The sequence below is a fragment of the Crocodylus siamensis genome, chromosome 8, assembly GCF_052110815.1.
Source record: "Crocodylus siamensis isolate JL-2025a chromosome 8, ASM5211081v1, whole genome shotgun sequence".
Classification (NCBI taxonomy): Eukaryota; Metazoa; Chordata; order Crocodylia; family Crocodylidae; genus Crocodylus; species Crocodylus siamensis.
The window spans coordinates 52770509-52787083 of record NC_143402.1 but is presented as its reverse complement, the minus strand read 5'-3'; the positions used below and the strand labels follow the sequence as shown (position 1 = coordinate 52787083).

The window sequence follows — 16575 nt, the reverse complement described above, 5'->3', positions numbered from 1 at the left end:
AAGGCTTTGAAACCTTAATTTTATTCCCAGACAAATGAGCGAAGGTTAAATCAAGCTGTGGCAAGGGGTTAGGGGGCAATAAGGGGTCTGGGTTCTACCCGAGCTGGGCACAACACTGGGGGGGTGGGCAGGGAGGCAGTTGGCCTCCTCTGGAGGAGAGAGAATCCATTAAGGGTCATTAGCTTATTCCCTGAAGGTAACAAGGGGAGCGGGGCACAAAGACACTGGGGGGGGAGAGAAGCTGGGAGTATGGGCTCTCAGTCCACCTTGCTCTCACCCCCCGTCCCCCACTACCCTCCCAGAAAATCCAGGTGTCTGGGCTCCCACACAGCAAAAAAAGGCACTTGGTGAGGAAAGAAAGGCACTTTCAGGGGCCACATGACAAAGAAATGCACTTGGTGAGAAGAGAACCCAGCCATTCCACTTGGCCAATGCACCCCCAGAACCAACCACATCCCGCTTCCCAATAGGGGAGGGGGAGGAGGTGGGGACTGGGGTCAGAGGAGGCAGAGCCAGGTCGTCATGGTTGTCATCATCATCATCATCATGGAGACGGGAACAGATCTAGGGACTCCTCAGGCACCCTCAGGTGACTCTGTAGGAGCAAGGGGACAGCATTAGGGAGACGGACATGCCCTCCCACAGCCCTGCCCCTAGCTCAGGATGGAGCCAAGAGCAGGCCCTACCCACATCCCTGCCCTCTCCAATGTGTTTGGGGAGGAAAGGAGGGTAAAAGGTGGGGAACACCTAGGTCCAGTGCATTTGTGTGTATGTATGAGTGCATGCACACAACCAGGATTCTATCTCACCAGTGGGGGCAGGTGCATGGCTCTTCCTCAGGCTGGGGAAAGTGAGGTAGCAGTCATACCCAAACACGATGCCTGCCAAGAGCCCGAAGACCTGGAGGGGGAGGAGTGTCAGTCCCCTTCATTAACTACTTCACTGATTCTGTCTGGGGGCAGCTGGACACTTGCTACCTGCCACAATGTGCCCAGCTCTGGGGTGGAACAAAGGCAGCTGAGTGCAATTCATCCCATCTCCCATTCACAGCCAGACCACCCTCCTCAGCAACTCCAACCCCACAGCCCCCCATCTACAAAACAAGCAGACCCCTCCCCTACTTACTTGACACCCCATCCATAGCCTAACCATGCTCTTCCCTGCTTAGCTCCCTCCAATCTCCTATCCAGGGCCTGATCACCCTCCTCAGCACCCCTTGTCCCAAAGTCTGCTTAGCTTACTCTGCCCCTGTCTCCCATCCAGTGCCCAACTAATCCCCACCTCCACTTAACACCACCCCCTTCATCTCCCATCCGTATCCCAACTAGGCTGCACCCTGCTTAGCCCCTCCAGACCCCCCCCATCTACAGGCTAACCAGACCCCCTCCCTGTTTAGCACATCCCTTCCTGTGGTCTCCCATCCAGGGCCCGACCACACCCCCTCCCCACAGTCTCCCAGCCAAGGCCTGACCAGGGCCCCCGCTTAGTAGGACCGTACCCCGGCAACGGTACCAGCTGCATCCCAGTGTCTCACAATGACAATGAGGGAAGTGATGATGAAGAGGAGGCAGCCAATCACAGTGCGGATGAAGTCCTTGGGGAAAAGGGGAGAGAAAAGAGAAGTGGTCAGTTTCAGAGAGCCTGGACCCGGACACTTGGGTGGGACGGAGGGTCTTGGATGTGACCAGCTCTGCAGTGGAGTGGGTGGGAAAGGGCTGATTATAATGCTGTACTAGGAGGGTAGCCTAACTACCCTGAAGGTCTGGGTTCTCTAGGTGGGAGTGTGCCCCAGATGCTTGTTCCTTGTGGGGATACCCCAAGTGCCTGGGGTCTCAGGCTGTCGGTGTATCCTGGATACCTGGGTTTTCTGCATGTGGGTACCACCAATAGTTAGGCTAGTTTCTCTGTGGGCATGTCCTTGGGTGCCTGGGTTCTGTGTGGGTGTGCACAAGACAAGAGCCAAAGCCCGCACTGGAAAGCAGTGTCTCAAAGCACATACAAACAGTGAAATTTGCATATAGGGAAATTAGAAATATCCCACCCTGCTTGTGCTGGCAAGGGAGGGAGGATCTGTGTCCTAGTGCAGTGCAGGAGCCCAGGCCAATCAAGCCTTTCTACAGAGAGATCTGTGCATGCATATTTGCATATATGCATAGCTGCACCCTTGCCCACCAATGCCCTTGAGAGGGAAATACATGTACATTCGCATATATGCATATCTGCATCCTTGCATACCAATGCATCCATTCAAAGGTCATAGCAAGGGGGTCTGCTGCATGAAACCAGTGGGAATATGCAGTGAAATGAGTAGCTCTGGATGTTAATAGGTAGGGTAATAGCCTCATTAGCATGTCAAGAAATTAGCATGCAGCCAATGGTAGTATGCAGGGAAATGAGCTCAGGACTATTAATATGAACCTGTTTTCTATGCTCAGGAGGAGCTTATTACCAAGCAGCCAAGGAGAAGGGGAAGGAGAACTGAGTTTGTTGACATTATCCTGCCAGCAATTTTAATATCAGGGCATTCTCTAGGGCGAATTTCTGATGCGATAATATATGCAAATATATGTGCAGGGGGTCGTAGGCAGGAAGGCTTGTGTTGCTGGGGGGGGCAGGGACACAACAACGACAATGACAACGCGACTCACGCTCCAGCCCCAGTGCACCACAGTGATCTGCTTGTGGAGTCCCAGTGTGAAGACAGTGAGAAAGACAATGGCGAAGATCATCTCGAAGATGGCGATACCCAAGTAGCCAGGGCTCCTGGAAGCCCCATAGCAGATGAGGATGAGGATGCAGAGGCCCTGCAGGGAGAGCAAGCATGAAGGGTTTGGTCAGCTCTGCCCAGCCTGGCTGTGGTGCCATCCAGCGAGTGTAACCTGCTTGCAGCGCCCGGGCTCAGGGGCAGCCAGCTGCAGGCAGCGCAGGGGAGCCACTGGTGCAAAAGGGAGGAGGCGGCCGGCTCGGGCGGGGCAGCCAGGCCCAGCCCCACTAACCCGGCCAGGCACTGACTCACATGGGAGAGAGTCAATGACTTTCTGCCAAGAGCCTGGTTCATGGGGGTGGGGGGATGCCGCTGGAAGGCCTAAGGCCTCGGTTCTCTCCCTGTCTGGGATGGGGGTCGGCAGCCCGGACGCCTGCATCCCACAGCTCGCGTGGGCCGGTCGTACAAAAAGGGCGACTGTCTGTGTGTGGGGAGGCGCCTGTTGCCCAGGCAACCACCAAATAAACCGCGAGATGCCTGCCAAAAATTCCCACGGAGGGAATGGTTGTGCGGAGCCCGGACGCCAGGCGCGGCCCCATCCTGGCATCCAGAAACCGCAGCGCACGACAGCCCCGACTGTCTGAACAGGAAACTGCTAGCGCCCGTGGGAGGGGCGGGCACAGAGAACGCAGGCTTCCGGGCTCCCAGCCCCCTGCTCTCACCCCCGAGACCCCACTCCAGTCCCACAGAACCCAAGCGTCCGGGATCCCGGCCCCAGCCTTCCCCTCCCATCCCAGGGATTCCCCCCCTGCGCCTAATGACATCTCCATTAGAATCTTCCTCCTCCAATCAGCTTCCAGGGAACCCCCGCCCCGCCCCGCCCCGTCCCTCCCTTAACCCTTGGCTCGCCGATGAGTCATTGCTAATACTGGCAGGGCGGTGCCCGCTCCCTTCCAGCGCACGTGTCAGGGCTGGGAGCTTGGACGCTTGGGTTGTTGTCTGGGACGTGAGGGAGGAGGTGAGGGGGCGCTGACGCCTGGGTTCCCTCAGAGGGAAGCGGGGCTCAATTAGAGCAGGGAGACCTGGGAGCCCGGACCCCTGGGTTCTCTGGAAGAAGGGGGAGGAGAGCGAGCCCGGACGTCTGGGTTCCTTCCCAGCTTCACCCAGCTCTGGGGTGGGGCACTGGGTAAGGTTATAGAGCAGTCCCCTCCATCACTCACGATCTCGGTCGCCAGCACGATCCCCTTGCGGGAGCTCAGGAAGGCACGGAGCTGCACCAGGCAGCTCGGCCCCGATCCGGCCTCCATCGCCCCGCGTGCGGCTGCTGCTCCCTGCCCAGGCTGGGCGCGGGCGCGGGCACACGGGAGGGGGCGGGGCTTGAGAAAGGTGGGAGCCACGGCAGGGGTGGAACTTGTGTAGTGGCACCCATTGTGGGCGGGATTTAAAGGAGGGACGGGGCTTGCGAACGAATGCGGCTGTGGGACGCGCGCTGGGAGGGTCAGGCTTGGATGTGGCACGAATAGCAAGGTCTGGGCAGCACTGGGGAAGCAGCGGGGCTAAAGTAAGGTAGCAAGGCTTGCTCGTGGGCTAATGGGGAGGGCTGGACGCGGCGGGGTCTACCAAGGTAGCTCGAATGGTGCGACTAGAACAGGGGCCGGGATGTTGGTGACGCTGGGCATAACCCTGGGTAACTCAGAGGGATGGAAGACCACCAGTGTCGATGAAGTCCTTCTGCTCCAGGCTCAGATGAGCCAAAGCCCCCCCTTGCCCAACCTTTGCAACCCTTTCTCTCTGGCGCCTGCAAATCTCCTGTCCTTCTGGAAGCTAAAACTGTTATCTGTGGAATGCAAGGACACCGCTCAGAGGGAGAAGGGAGGAGGGAAAGGGGGGCTGGGGGGTGGGAAACACTGACAGTGAAACTGACCGGGGTATAAAGATCTCGCTGTTGCAGGGTTAGGTGTGCAGGATTTGAGACAATACAGTCTCCCTGTGCCTTTTACTTGAGCTCAAATAAACTCTGTCTGCTTCTCCCCCAGTGTGTTTATTTGGCACGAGGCACACCGGACCACGAACCCAATTGTTGCCTCCCTCGGGCACCTTGTGCCGGCAACAGGAATTTAGTAAAGTACGGGGGAGATGCGGAGCCTCCTCTTCGGTTCCACTGGACCGGGTGCCCGGGACAGGAGAGGGGTGGGATCCCGGACGCCTGGGTTCTTAAAGCAGTCTAGTGTGCAAGGTGAGGTGGGACTTAAGGATGCCTAAGGCAGGGCATTTCTCCCAAGAGAACGGTCTCCAGCTTAGCCTGTTCCCAAAACAGCGGGATCTAGAATATCCTCTGCGACATTAAGCCTTGTTTCAAAATGACTGCCCCTCTATGCCCCGCCCCCAAATGGCAGCCCCCACACTGCAACTACTCCTAATAAGATGGCGGCCCTCTTGCTCCTATTTTCGTGAGCGCTCCTGATCTCGCTGGTTGTTACCTGCTGGCCAATAGCACCAGGCCTTCGCGAGAGAGAGGTAGGACCAATCTAGAAGCCCGGGCTCCGATTGGGTACTACTGCGTGCCAATAGTTCCACGCCTATTGTTCCGGGAAAGCCCAAGCTGGAAAATCGCCCGCTTACTGGTTTATTCAAGGAAGTGAGAAGGGGTGGGACTGATTTTAGGGTTGTAGCCGTGTTGGTCTAAAGCGGGACTGACTTTAGAATCTAGACCGCTGATTGGCTTCGTCGAGCTCGCTGTTGAGGGTGGGGCTGAGCCACAAACCAGAATGCTGATTGGCTCCGTTGGTCCAGGGGCGGGACAGGAGGCTGAGAGTGGAACGAACCATTCGCATGGGGGGGTATGCCTAATAGAGCACCCAGGCGTCCAGCCCGCCAGCCCCGCTACACCCAGGCGTGCGGGATGCCTGATTGTATACCAAAATTCGAGGTTTACTGCCGCAGTTCTGTGTTCACGTGGCACTGAAAGGGTTAAAGAACTCGTGCTCGGAGCTGTACAGGGCTCGGCTGGGCCTAGAGGAGGCTGTTTAACCCCTTGGTGGTCGTGGCCAGGCCCCACCCCCTCCCCTGCCAGGGACACACCACAGGCATCTCTGGTCCTGGGGTCTCCCCTAACAACCGAGGGTGGCCTGGAAAGCATGTGGGAAGAGAGAAGGTTAGAGTAGGGTTTGGGGAGCCCTCCACCAGCCCCCACCAAAATACCCAGGCATCCTGACTCCCGACCTGCTGCTTCCCCACCCCCAGCCGCAACTGTCACCCTGAGATTCCCCCACCCCCAGGTGTCAGGGGTCCCATTCCCCCCCATCAGCTGTGTAGAGAATTGAAGACACTTCTCCATTATCCCCAGGATGCAGCAACAGATGCTTGTGCCAGATACCTGGCTCCCCTCTCACTGGTGAGGGGCAGCCCCACGGCTCTTCTGGAGGCTGGAGTAGGTGATGTAGTTGTACAAGAACAAGCCACTGGCCCTAGGATGCATTAATTGCTCCTTTCACTGCAACACCCCCCCTTGGGTTCTTTCCTTTTGTGTGTTTGTGTCCCCGATGCTTGGGTTTCCTTCTGGCCCTGCCCTGCCTTGCCCCTGCCTCAGCTCCCACTCCCCTCAGATAAATGAAAACAAGCCACTACTATATGCAGATGATTGCAAATCAGTCTCCCCAGAAGTTGACCAGCAGTAGCCAGAAGAAGGATTTTCTGGGGAAATGAGCAGGAGCTGCTGAATGGGGGTAGGGCAGGGGAGGAAAGGGCTAGGACTCTTCCTCCTCTGCCTTCTGAACACTAGAAGCCACAAAGCATCACAGCAGGTCTGTGTGTTATACACAAGCCACAGGTGGCATGGTGAACAACCACATCACACAGAAATAAGAGTATCACAAAAGCTGTGGGTTCACTGGGAAACAAGAATGGGTCACATTAGTGTCGTGCATTGCACAGGGAAATGAGAATGTGTTGCATGGGCAGCAGGTTCCACAGGGAAACAAGAGCATATTGCACCAGGGCTGTGTATCACATGTGGAAATAAGTGCATGTTTGACATGGGCCATAAGTTGCATGGGGAAAACAAGAATGCATTACACTGGGGTTTTATGTTGTACAGGAAAACAGGGACTCATATGAGGGCTGTGGGTTGCACAGGGCAAGCGCATGTTGCACCAGGGTTGTGTGTCACATGGAGAAACAAAGATGTCACGTAAGGACTCTATGGTACATGGCGGACATAAGCACATGTTGCATGAGGGGTGTGCAACATGTGCTCTGCATTGCAGTGTCACGCAGGGAAACCAAACGTCCCACACTGGCTGTAATTTGCACAAGGAAATGAGACTGCGTCACATGAGTGCTGCATGTTGCACACAGACTATACATGACATGGGGGAAACAAAGCTGCATGAGGGCTGAATGTTGCACAGGGGAACAAGTGTGGTACATGAAAAATGAGAACTTTGCACAAGAGCTATGCTATGCACAGCGGGGGAAATGATGTGTTGCAAGAGGTGGGGTCACAGACACTCCAGCCCCAGTGGATGCCAGAACACAGGGCTTCCTGGCTGTAGGCGTAGGCAGTGAAGAACACAGTGCTCATGGCAGCTTGGAGTTGCTGAGGCTAATGTAGTGTATGGGCTTGGACACCATGGAGCAGGTGAGGAAGGCCAGGCACAGGAGCTGAGGGGGGAGGGAGACAGAGTGAGAGATGCAGTCATCTTGGGAGTGGGATGCCTGGGAAATGGCCCAGTCTAAGGGCACAGGAAGGGCCCGGGTGCATCTAGCTGTGGGGGGGGAGAAGATGGCTGAGTATAACACAACAGTTCTGGGGTGGAGGAGGGGGAAACACTGGAGTATAACACCTCTGCTCCCCCATCCCAGCCTCAGAAGGATGCATGTGAGGGGGCCATATAGGCCATCTGGAAGCCCAGAGACCTGCCAGTGGAAACCATAGGCCATGAGGGTCAGCCACCCCCATGCAAAACCCAGGCATCTAGGTTCCCAGCCACCCCCTCTGAAGAGAATCCAAGGTCTGGTGTCTTTGCCCAGTCCCAAGGATCCCCCCCTCCACCTCAGTGATGATGTCTACCTTTGAACCCTTCCCTACCATCCAATCAGCCCTTCTGCCCCCCCACTTCCCCTTTTTAACCCTTTCTGAGCCAGGGCTGGGGAGCATCTTCAGCCCAGCCACCTACCAGATGAGAGGCTGGATGCCTGGGTTCTTTCCCCAGCTATGGAAGAGAGACAGCAGGGTGGCTGATTGTGGGCCGGATGCCTGGGTTCTCTTCTCATTCTAGGACAGGAGGGAAAAGTAGTGGGTTGAGAACTCCCCTCCCCCCCGAGGGGGAAGCCTGAACACCTGGGTTCTCTGTGAGAAGAGTAGTGGCTGGGGTTGAGGGAAGCGGGGGCAGAAGCCTGGATTCCAACTGGGAATGGCTGCCCAGGGCTTCGGGAAGCCCCGCACACACCCTCTCTCCCTCCCTCCCTCCGGAGATGGAATCCAACTGTCCGGGGTCCCAACCCTGCCTGCTCGAATTCCCAGGTCCCGCTCATTGCCCACCGCCCAGCAGACCAATCCATGAAGGACGGCTGGGTTCTACGGGAGGGGGCGGGAGCCAGGACTCCAGGGTTCCCCAGAAAGGAGGCGGGCCTGGGAACCGGACGCCTCCGTCCCGTGTCCGGCAGCCTGCGGTGACGCTCAGGCTACGGGGTCACTGACTCGGAGGAAAGACCCCAGCGTCGGCCCCTCCAACTCCCAGTCAGGTGAAGCCTCCGCCTGCTAACGTTCCTCTTAGCACCTCTCCTGTCTAATCAGATCCCGGAGGCCGGACCCAAGTCCCGCCCACTCCCTTAACCTCTGGAGGCTGGGCGCCGGACGCCAGCATTCCCGTAAAGAGTAGTCTGGGAGTCCGGGTGCCCTCCTCGATCCTCTGGCGAGGTTACGGCTTCCCGTTGTCCAATAGCACCGCAGGGAGGGCGGACCCCTCTTTGATTGACTTCTCCGCCTTGCTGAGGAAGGGAATGGAGCTGTTACCGCGCCCGTTCATTGGCTCCGTCTGCAAGCTGACAACTCCCAGCGCGCCCTCTGATTAGCTCCTCCGCCCGCTGGGGGGCGGGCCTGAGCGGTTACAGCGCGCGCTGATTGGTTCGCCTCCAGGGGGCGGGACCCTGAACTTTGAACTGACCGGCCCGCGAGAAGACTGGAAAGAACCATTGCCAGCGATGGCGGCGCAGCGTGGGTGGAAGTGAGTCCAGTTCGGGGCAAGGAGGGTAGATGGTAACTTTCACACTGAGGAAGGTCCCCTGGATGGGGGTGGGGAAAGAGACAACTGGCCCCCGCTCTTCCCTCCTGACTCCTTCCTCCCCACCACCTAGGATATTGACCGAAGTGGAGGCGGCGCTTGAGCCTCTCGAGCGGGATGGGGAAGAGCCCGAGCTGCCGGCACGCTTGCGCGCTGAATATGCGGCGGTGAGTAGAGAGCGGGGCCAGCTGTAGAAGGTGGAAAGAGGGGCGGAGTCTTCTTGGGGGGCAGAGGCAAGATCAGCTATTGGGAAGGGGTAGGGCCTGTCGGGGCAGGACGCAGGGGATGGCATCTGAGGGGGCAGAACCAATGGGTGGAATGGGGGCATGACGTCCTCCAGAGGGTTCTCAGGGGTGGAGCGTTGGGGGAAGGGGCGGGGAGTTCTCGGGGGTCGTGGCCAAGTTGTCTCACATCTGGGGAGTCTGGAGTGTGCAGGGCCACCTTGGGGAGTGACACCCCACAAGACAGGGTTTCACAGGTGCTGCCTTGACATGACAGGGATGTCCTGTGGGGTGGGACCTTCATGGGGCATGGGGGCACACAAGGGTGTCGAGTTCCCTATGGGGCATGTCTGTCATTGGGACAAGCCCTTAATGGGGTGTAGTCACATTGAGGGTGGGGCTTCCTGGAGGCACATCAGCCAATAGGGGTAGGTTCACCTTTGGGGGCCAGGCAGCTTAGGGTGTGCTCTATAACTGGGCAGGGCTTCTCAGGGAGTGTCATTGGGGGCAGGGTTATATTGACTCCACCCCATTGCTGTGGCCCTACCCCCAGGACACCCGTCAGAAGCAGAAGCTCCTGTGCTCGCAGCTGCAGGTTGTTGCCTTCCTCCTTGATGCCTTTGCAAAGGCCCCAGGCCCTGTCCCCGATCAGGACTACGATGATGCCCTTGTCCGTGAGTCACGCCCTGCTGGACACCTGGGTCTGCTGGGGGTGCTGCTCTGGATGCCTGGGTTCCCTGTGGGGAAGGTCCCCAGACACTTGAGTTCCCTGGGTGCTGTGGGAGAGAGGGCCCTGGATGTCTAGGTCCTCTGTTGGCTGGGGAAGGGGCACACAGATGTTTGGATCCTATACTGGCAGTGGGGAGGGGGTGCCCAGCCACCTGGGTCCTCTGCTATCTCTGTGAGGGGAGTGGGAGCCTGTTGAGTTGGAGCAGGGATAAAAAACAGGGGGGAGCTTTAAGTTTGGACACCTGGATCCTCTCAGCTCGATTTCAGCTCCGAGACAGGGCTTGGATCCCATGCTGTTGTTCTGCCCCCTCCCCCTAGGCCAAGAAGTTACAGCAGCAAAGCGATGCTGGAAGGAGCTGAAAGCTGGGTACCAGGCAGGGGTAGCAGTGCTGACAGAGGCAGCCCCAGGGGCCCTGGCTCAGTTCAACAAGGCCCAGTGCCAAGCCCAGCACCTACAGGATGCCCTCACTCATTGCCAGCAACAGGTAGGGGCTGAGAGTCCCCTCCCAGGTGGCCAGGGCTTTGGGGCTGGTGAGGCCAAGGCTTGGGTGTGGGACCTTCCAGGCTGGGGGCATGACCAAGGTTGAAGGGGGAGGGGGGCTCCTGATAGCTAGTGGAGCCAGAATGGGGCATGTGGCTTCCCAGCCAGGAGAACACAGTCAAGGACAGGGGCTTCTCAGCTGAGGGGGATGGGTCTACCTTGGAAGTATGTGGCCTCCTGGCCTGGGGGCAGGATGGAAGGAGAGGGAGTAGGGCCTCCTGACTTCAGGGCATGGCACCAGTGTGGGGAGTGGCCTCCCAGCCTAGGAGGCAGGACTCTGGTTAGGGGTAGGGCATCCTGGCCTGGGGGCAGGACCTCCTGACACCCTCGCAGCCTGGAGGGGGGGCAGAGTTAGGGGATGGGGACTCCCAGCAAGGTGGCAGGGCTTTCTGAGCTGGAGTGGAGAGCTAAGGACACCCGGAAGGTCTTGCTCTCCCTTCTTCCCCCCGCCCCCCATACAGCCTGCAGGGTGACCCCTTCATATGACCCCCCTCTTATACCCTTATCTGACACCCCAGCAACAGGGGGAATTAAAGAAGCAATGGGCGGCACAGGAGCAACTACTGCAGGAGCAGGTACCCAGGGGAGGCAGGCTTGTGGGTCTAGGAGGGCAGAACTAGGGGCTGGGGGTAGGTGCTCCCTATTAACTCACCCCCCCACCCCAGGTGTCAGGGCTCCGGGCCCAAGTGACATCAGGCTGCACCAAGCGCAGCCATCTCCAGGGGGAGCTGCAGAGTCTCCAGGATGAAGCCCAGGCCTGGCGGGACACAGCTCAGCAGTAAGTATGGATCCAGGTGTCCAGAAGCCCTCCCCCTGCCCCCCTTAACCCACCAGGCCCTGATACCCAGGGTGTCCAGGCTCCCCATCCCCTCCCTGCTTTAAGAAACCTAGGTGTCTGGGCTTCTCTGGCCAAAGAACTCAAGCATCTGGACTCTCCCACTCTTCCTTGCCCATGGAACCCACGTGTCCAGCCTCCCTTGCCCCCTCTGTGCCCAGAAAAGCCAGGCATCCTGACTCCTCCCCTTTCCCACCAGGGCTCTGGATTGGTGCCACCTGCTTGAGACCCTTCAGGGAGCTCGGTTGCTCCCACCCATGGGGGGCAGAACCTCAGCTAAGGAGGCAGAGCTAGAGCTGAGCTGGGCCCCGCCCCCTGGGAACCTCAAGGCCCCTGGCCCTCCTTTGCGTGTTGCCCTGTGCCAGGCATCTGGGGGTGAAATTGAGGTTATGGTGAGTCACAGAGGGTGGGGCCGGGCCAGAGAGGGCAGGGCTAAGTTAGAAGGGGTGGAGCCAGGCCAGAAGTGGGGCTTGGAAGCAGAGCTGTCCTTAGGGGTGTGCGGGGCCCAGGGCATATTAGCCTGTGTGGGACCAGGGGATAGCACCAGCTGGAGTGCAGAGCTGATGCATGGTGGCTGCGGCAGAGCTGGCAGTGCATGGCAGCCATGGCAGGATCTGTACAGCACTGTCCACAGGGCCCCTCAAAGCACATGGCCCGGGGCGGTCGCCACGATTCACACCCCCTAGGGACAGCCCTGCTTTGAAGGCCTTGAGGGTGGGGCAGTGATGGAGAAGGTGGAACTTGAAGGAGCTGGGGCAGGACTAGGCTGGAGGAGAGAAGCTAGCTAAAGAGGGATGAAGCTACATTGAAAGGGAGGGGTTTGGGAAGGGCTGGTGGCAGGTCCAGACTGGAGGGGATGCAGTCAAGTAACAGGAAGTGGGGCTTGGCCAGAAAACGGGCTTTGGAAGAGGCCAAATCAAAAGGGGTGGGACAAGACTGCAGGGGGCCTGGCTTCTGTGAGCTGTAGGGGGGCCAGGTAGGAGAAGCCTGGTTAGACCAGAAAATGACGAGCTGGGACAGGTCTAGGTCAGAGGAGCAGAGCTTGAATGATTCATGGGTGGGGCTATGGTGGAGGGGGTAGAGCCAGCTGGACTAGGGGCAGAACTTGTCTCTCACCTGCTTCCTCAATCCCTGCCCCCAGCCACGCTGCCCACTGTTCCTGCCCCCCAAGGCTCTGCCCCCTGGGCTTGGCCCTGCCCTCCTGGAGCTAGAGTGGAGCCACCGCTGCCAGGCCCAGCTCTTGACTGAGATCACGGAGCTGCAGCATCGGTAGGTGTTGGTCAGAAGGGGACCTAAGCAAACCAGGCTCCTCCTGTCCCCAGCCTGGGAGGGAACCCAGGTGTCCAGGCTCCCCCTCTCCCTAAGCTGGGAGGGAATCCAGGCAGGCCTATAGTTGGTCCCTACCTCCCTGCCCCAAGTCGGGAAGGTACCCAGGTGTCCCAGAGGCAAACCAGCCCAGGATACCCTTGCCTTCCCTGAGCCACAAGAGAACCCAGGTGTCTGGGCAGCCCTAGTTGTCCCTCACTTCTCTGCCCCAAGTGTTGAAGGAATCAGGTGTCCAGGACAGAACTGAGGTGTCCAGGCAGCTTTAGTTGCCCTCTTTCTCCCTGTCCCAAGCCAGGAAGCAACACCAGGGTTTGGGCTCCTCCTAACTTAACTTCTCCACCCCCACCCCAGGTTCGCCATTGACTGGGATCCCCAGAGGCGGCACCTGCAGCTCCTTTGCCCTACAGCAGTCTGGACCCTGGAGGTGGAGCCGGGCTACCCAGGGGATGGGGGAGTGCGGCTGAGCGCAGGATCCCCCCTCCCCTGTCTGGGCCAGGTGAGTGGAGTGGGATTGAGGGGCACCACTGGGGGGCAGGCTGGCTGTGGGGGGCACTACAGGGGAATGGGTGGGATGTTTCCTACCCCTGCTAACCCAGACACTTCAGTTCTCTCTCCTTCTGCAGCCCCCCCAGGAAGCCTCATCCCTGAGCAGCTGGCTGGAGTATCTCAGTGCCTTGGATGCATGAGACATTCCCTTCTCCTTCCCCAAGTTTTGGGGTGATTCCTTCCTCCCCCTTCTTGGAAATAAACTTGCACTGGCTTGGTCTGGGCAGGGAGGGTGTAATTCATTGGGGACACAGGAGTCGGGGTCAAACTGGTTGGGAGACCCAGGTACCTCAGCAGCTTCAGCTGCACCTGGCCCAAGCAAGGAGGATGGATCCCAGGCATCTGAAGAGGAAACTATAAATAAAATTCTCATGTCCCCATCTCTCATGCCCTAGGTCCCAATCCCCCCCCAGAGAACCCAGCCTTCATGCTCCCACCCTTCCCTGATTTCATCCCTTATCCTGCACTGTCCTCCAAGAGAAGCCAAGCATCTGAGCTCCCTAACCCCCCTCCCCACTTCCATGGTCTAGGCACCGTCACCCCACACTGAATCCTGCTTAGCTTCCCTGCCCTGCTCAGGTCACTGCTTTCCCTGCATGGGACACAAGGGGACATCAGACATGGCCCCATTCTGGGGAAAGCTGAGGACAGGAAGGTTGGAATGTACCAGGAAAATGCAGGGAGGGGCGGTTAAAGGTTTCTCAAGGACACCCCCTCCTCCTGCCCATGTACTGAATCCTAGCATCCCACACCATTGTCTCATGTTGACCAAACCCTCACCCACAATTCATTTGTGTGAAGGCATAGGATTTCCGCTGAGTGGAACCCTCCACTGATAGGCCCTGCCCATAAGGAGGTGGAGTCCCACACAGCTCCCCCTCCCACAACTGACACAGCCCATAAGTGGGTGGGGGCTTATCTGGCTCCTCCCCCTGTGGACAGAGCTATTCACATCTATTTCACTTTGCCTTAGGGGGCATATCATTGATTTCATAGACATTAGGGCTGGAAGGGACCTTGGAAGATCATGGAGTCCAGCCCCCACCCAAAGGACAGGAAGTCATCTGGGGTCATAGGATCCCAGCAAGATAAGCATCCAATTTGCTCTTGAAGGTGTTCAATGTAGGTGCTTGAACCACCTCCGATGGCAGACTGTTCCAGACCTTGGGGTCTCAGACAGTAAAGAAATTCTTCCTTATGTCCAGCCTGAAATGATCTTGTAGTAGTTTATAACCGTTTGACCTTGTCATCCCTTGGGGCGCTCTGGTGAACAAATGTTCCCCCCAGATACTGGTGGTCACCCCTAATAAACTTGTAGGTGGCCACCAGATCACCCCGAGCCTGCGCTTTTCCAGGCTAAAGAGCCCCATGGCTCTCAGCCTGTCATCATGAGGTCTATTTTCCTGACCTCTGATCATGCGCGTGGCTCTCCTCTGGACTCTCAAGTTTCTCCACATCCTTTTTGAATTGTGGAGCCCAAAACAACACAGTACTCCAGCTGCGGACTCACCAAGGCCGAGTACAAGGGGAAAATGATGTCCCAGGATTTGCTTGAGAAGAATCAATGGATGTGTTGCAGAAAAGAGCTCCCAGATGCAAGCCAGTGTTTTGGTCACTTTACTAGCTGGAGCATTGCATTGCAGGCTCATGTTCATCTTGTGGTCAATCATGACCCCCAAGTCTCTTTCTTCTGTAGTGCTAGCCAGTGTAGCACTGCTAAGTCTATAAGGATGCTGCAGGTTTTTCCTCCCAAGGTGGAGGACCTTGCATTTTTTGGTGTTAAACACCATCAGGTTCTTGTCCGCCCATTTGCTGAGCCTGTCCAGGTCAGCCTGGATCGCCCTCCTGTCTTCTGGTGTGGATGCTTTGCCCCAAAGTTTGGGGTCATCGGTGAACTTGCCCAGTCCGCTTCTGACTCCAATGTCCACATCATTAATGAAGATGTTGAACAATATGGGTCCAAGGACAGCCTTGGGGGACCCCACTGGTCACAGGACACCATGATGATTAACTTCCATCATTACTACCCTCTGGGTCTGACCACGGAGCCAATTTCCCAGCCAGCAGATCATGGTGGACCCAAGGCCACAATTGGCCAGTTTCACCAAGAGGTGGGAGCCTGGATGAATGGGTCCTCTGGAAGAGGAGGCTGGGGGTGAGAGCAGGCAGGGCTGGGGGCCTGGACACCTGGGTTCTCCAGAAAGGAAGTAGAACCTTGTGGGTTAGATTTGTGGGGGCTGTGAGCGTGGGTTCTCTGGAAGTGGAGTGGGAAGGTGGGGTGGGGGGTGGAGAGAGGGGTAGAAGCTGGGAGCCTGGTTGCCTGGGTTCTCTGGGAGAGGAGCAGAGTTCGGTGGGCTGGATCGTGGGCTCTGGACTCCAGGATCCTGGGGTTCCTGGCTGAGACATGATGGCACGTCGGGCCACCCATTCACCGCATGCCTGGCAGGGGCCCCAGTGACGGCCTGAACGGAGAGGATGGATGCTGCCACCTTCAGCACCTACACCCAATTCTTCACCCATGTGCCCAGAATCTGTCACTACCTGCTGGCTGAGCTCTGATAGCACCAAGCCCAGAGCACCGCTCACAGGTCAGCTGGGATGCCTGGGTTCTCTGGGGATGGGGCCCTGCCTCAGGCTCTCTAAGGCTTAGGAGGAGCCTGGATGCCTGGATTCCCAGGAGTTTGGGAGAGTGGGGCCTGAACACCTGGGTTACATGGGGCATGGGTGGGGGACCCAGACACCTAGGACCTCTGGCAGCAGCTGGCCCAGGGTACAACCCACAAGACATCTGGGATCTCTGGGAGAGGAGTGGGGACTGGAGGGCAAGAGCAGGAGGGACTGGGAGCCTGGATGCCTGGGTCCTGAGCAGGAGGGACTGGGATGCCTGGGTCCCTACTCTCCACCCAGGCTCTTGGACAGTGCAGAGGGCATGGTGCCAGCTGGAGGATGCCCAACAACTGTCTGAGGCCATGGCCAGGGTTCAGCACCAGGCACGGTGGGTACAGCCCCAGCTCTTGTACCAGGGAGCAGAGCTGCAGCTGACCCGGCAGGGTTCTACCCATCGTAAGTCCTGACCCCCACTTTTCCCCCGCAACCAATCTCCCTACATACACGTGGGTTCTTCAGGAGGGGAGTAGAGGCTGGAGGTGTGTGTGTGTGTGTGTGCAGCTGACAGCCCAGAAACCTGGTGTGGGGTGAGAGCAGGAGGTGGCTGATGAGCCTCTGCCCCTAGGTGTCCAGGCAGCCTTCCGCAAGCTGCAGGCTGAGGCAGGGCAGGAGACCCTGGCTGCAGCCACTACCCGCCTTGGGTCCTGTAGCGCCTCCTGCTGGGCTTGGGGTCCCTGCTTGGCCACCTGGCAGCTGCTGGCACTGCCCTGCTGCTCATTGCA

General features: G+C 58.2%; 2 protein-coding genes and 1 long non-coding RNA gene across 5 annotated transcripts; 1 reads left to right on the top strand and 2 right to left on the bottom strand.

The window, feature by feature from the left end:
- Positions 1-5: 5 nt before the first annotated feature.
- PLP2 (proteolipid protein 2) lies at positions 6-4085 on the bottom strand. 2 transcript variants are annotated; one of them, XM_090059672.1, is made up of 5 exons: positions 3925-4085; positions 2649-2804; positions 1499-1594; positions 810-900; positions 6-595 (listed from the first exon to the last, which is right to left on the bottom strand). In XM_090059672.1, exons 1-5 carry the CDS (start codon positions 4009-4011, stop codon positions 576-578), a joined length of 450 nt encoding a protein of 149 aa, XP_089915798.1. In that variant the 5' UTR covers positions 4012-4085; the 3' UTR covers positions 6-575. The 2 variants fall into 2 exon arrangements, with proteins under 2 accessions (XP_089915798.1, XP_089915799.1); XM_090059673.1 differs by lacking the exon at positions 3925-4085 and adding an exon at positions 3017-3281.
- Positions 4086-6613: 2528 nt separating this feature from the next.
- Positions 6614-8676, bottom strand: LOC149858543 (uncharacterized). The gene is made up of 3 exons (XR_016443788.1): positions 8542-8676; positions 7882-7979; positions 6614-7366 (listed from the first exon to the last, which is right to left on the bottom strand). It is a non-coding gene; the product is annotated as an uncharacterized LOC149858543 (long non-coding RNA).
- A 93-nt stretch (positions 8677-8769) lies between these two features.
- ZWINT (ZW10 interacting kinetochore protein) lies at positions 8770-13412 on the top strand. 2 transcript variants are annotated; one of them, XM_090059670.1, is made up of 10 exons: positions 8770-8931; positions 9062-9155; positions 9763-9883; positions 10257-10423; positions 10998-11054; positions 11145-11257; positions 11514-11706; positions 12456-12583; positions 12992-13136; positions 13264-13412. In XM_090059670.1, the coding sequence occupies exons 1-10, from the start codon at positions 8909-8911 to the stop codon at positions 13324-13326; spliced, it is 1104 nt and encodes a 367-aa protein (XP_089915796.1). In that variant the 5' UTR covers positions 8770-8908; the 3' UTR covers positions 13327-13412. The 2 variants fall into 2 exon arrangements, with proteins under 2 accessions (XP_089915796.1, XP_089915795.1); XM_090059669.1 differs by having other exon boundaries at positions 13246-13412.
- Positions 13413-16575: the final 3163 nt, after the last annotated feature.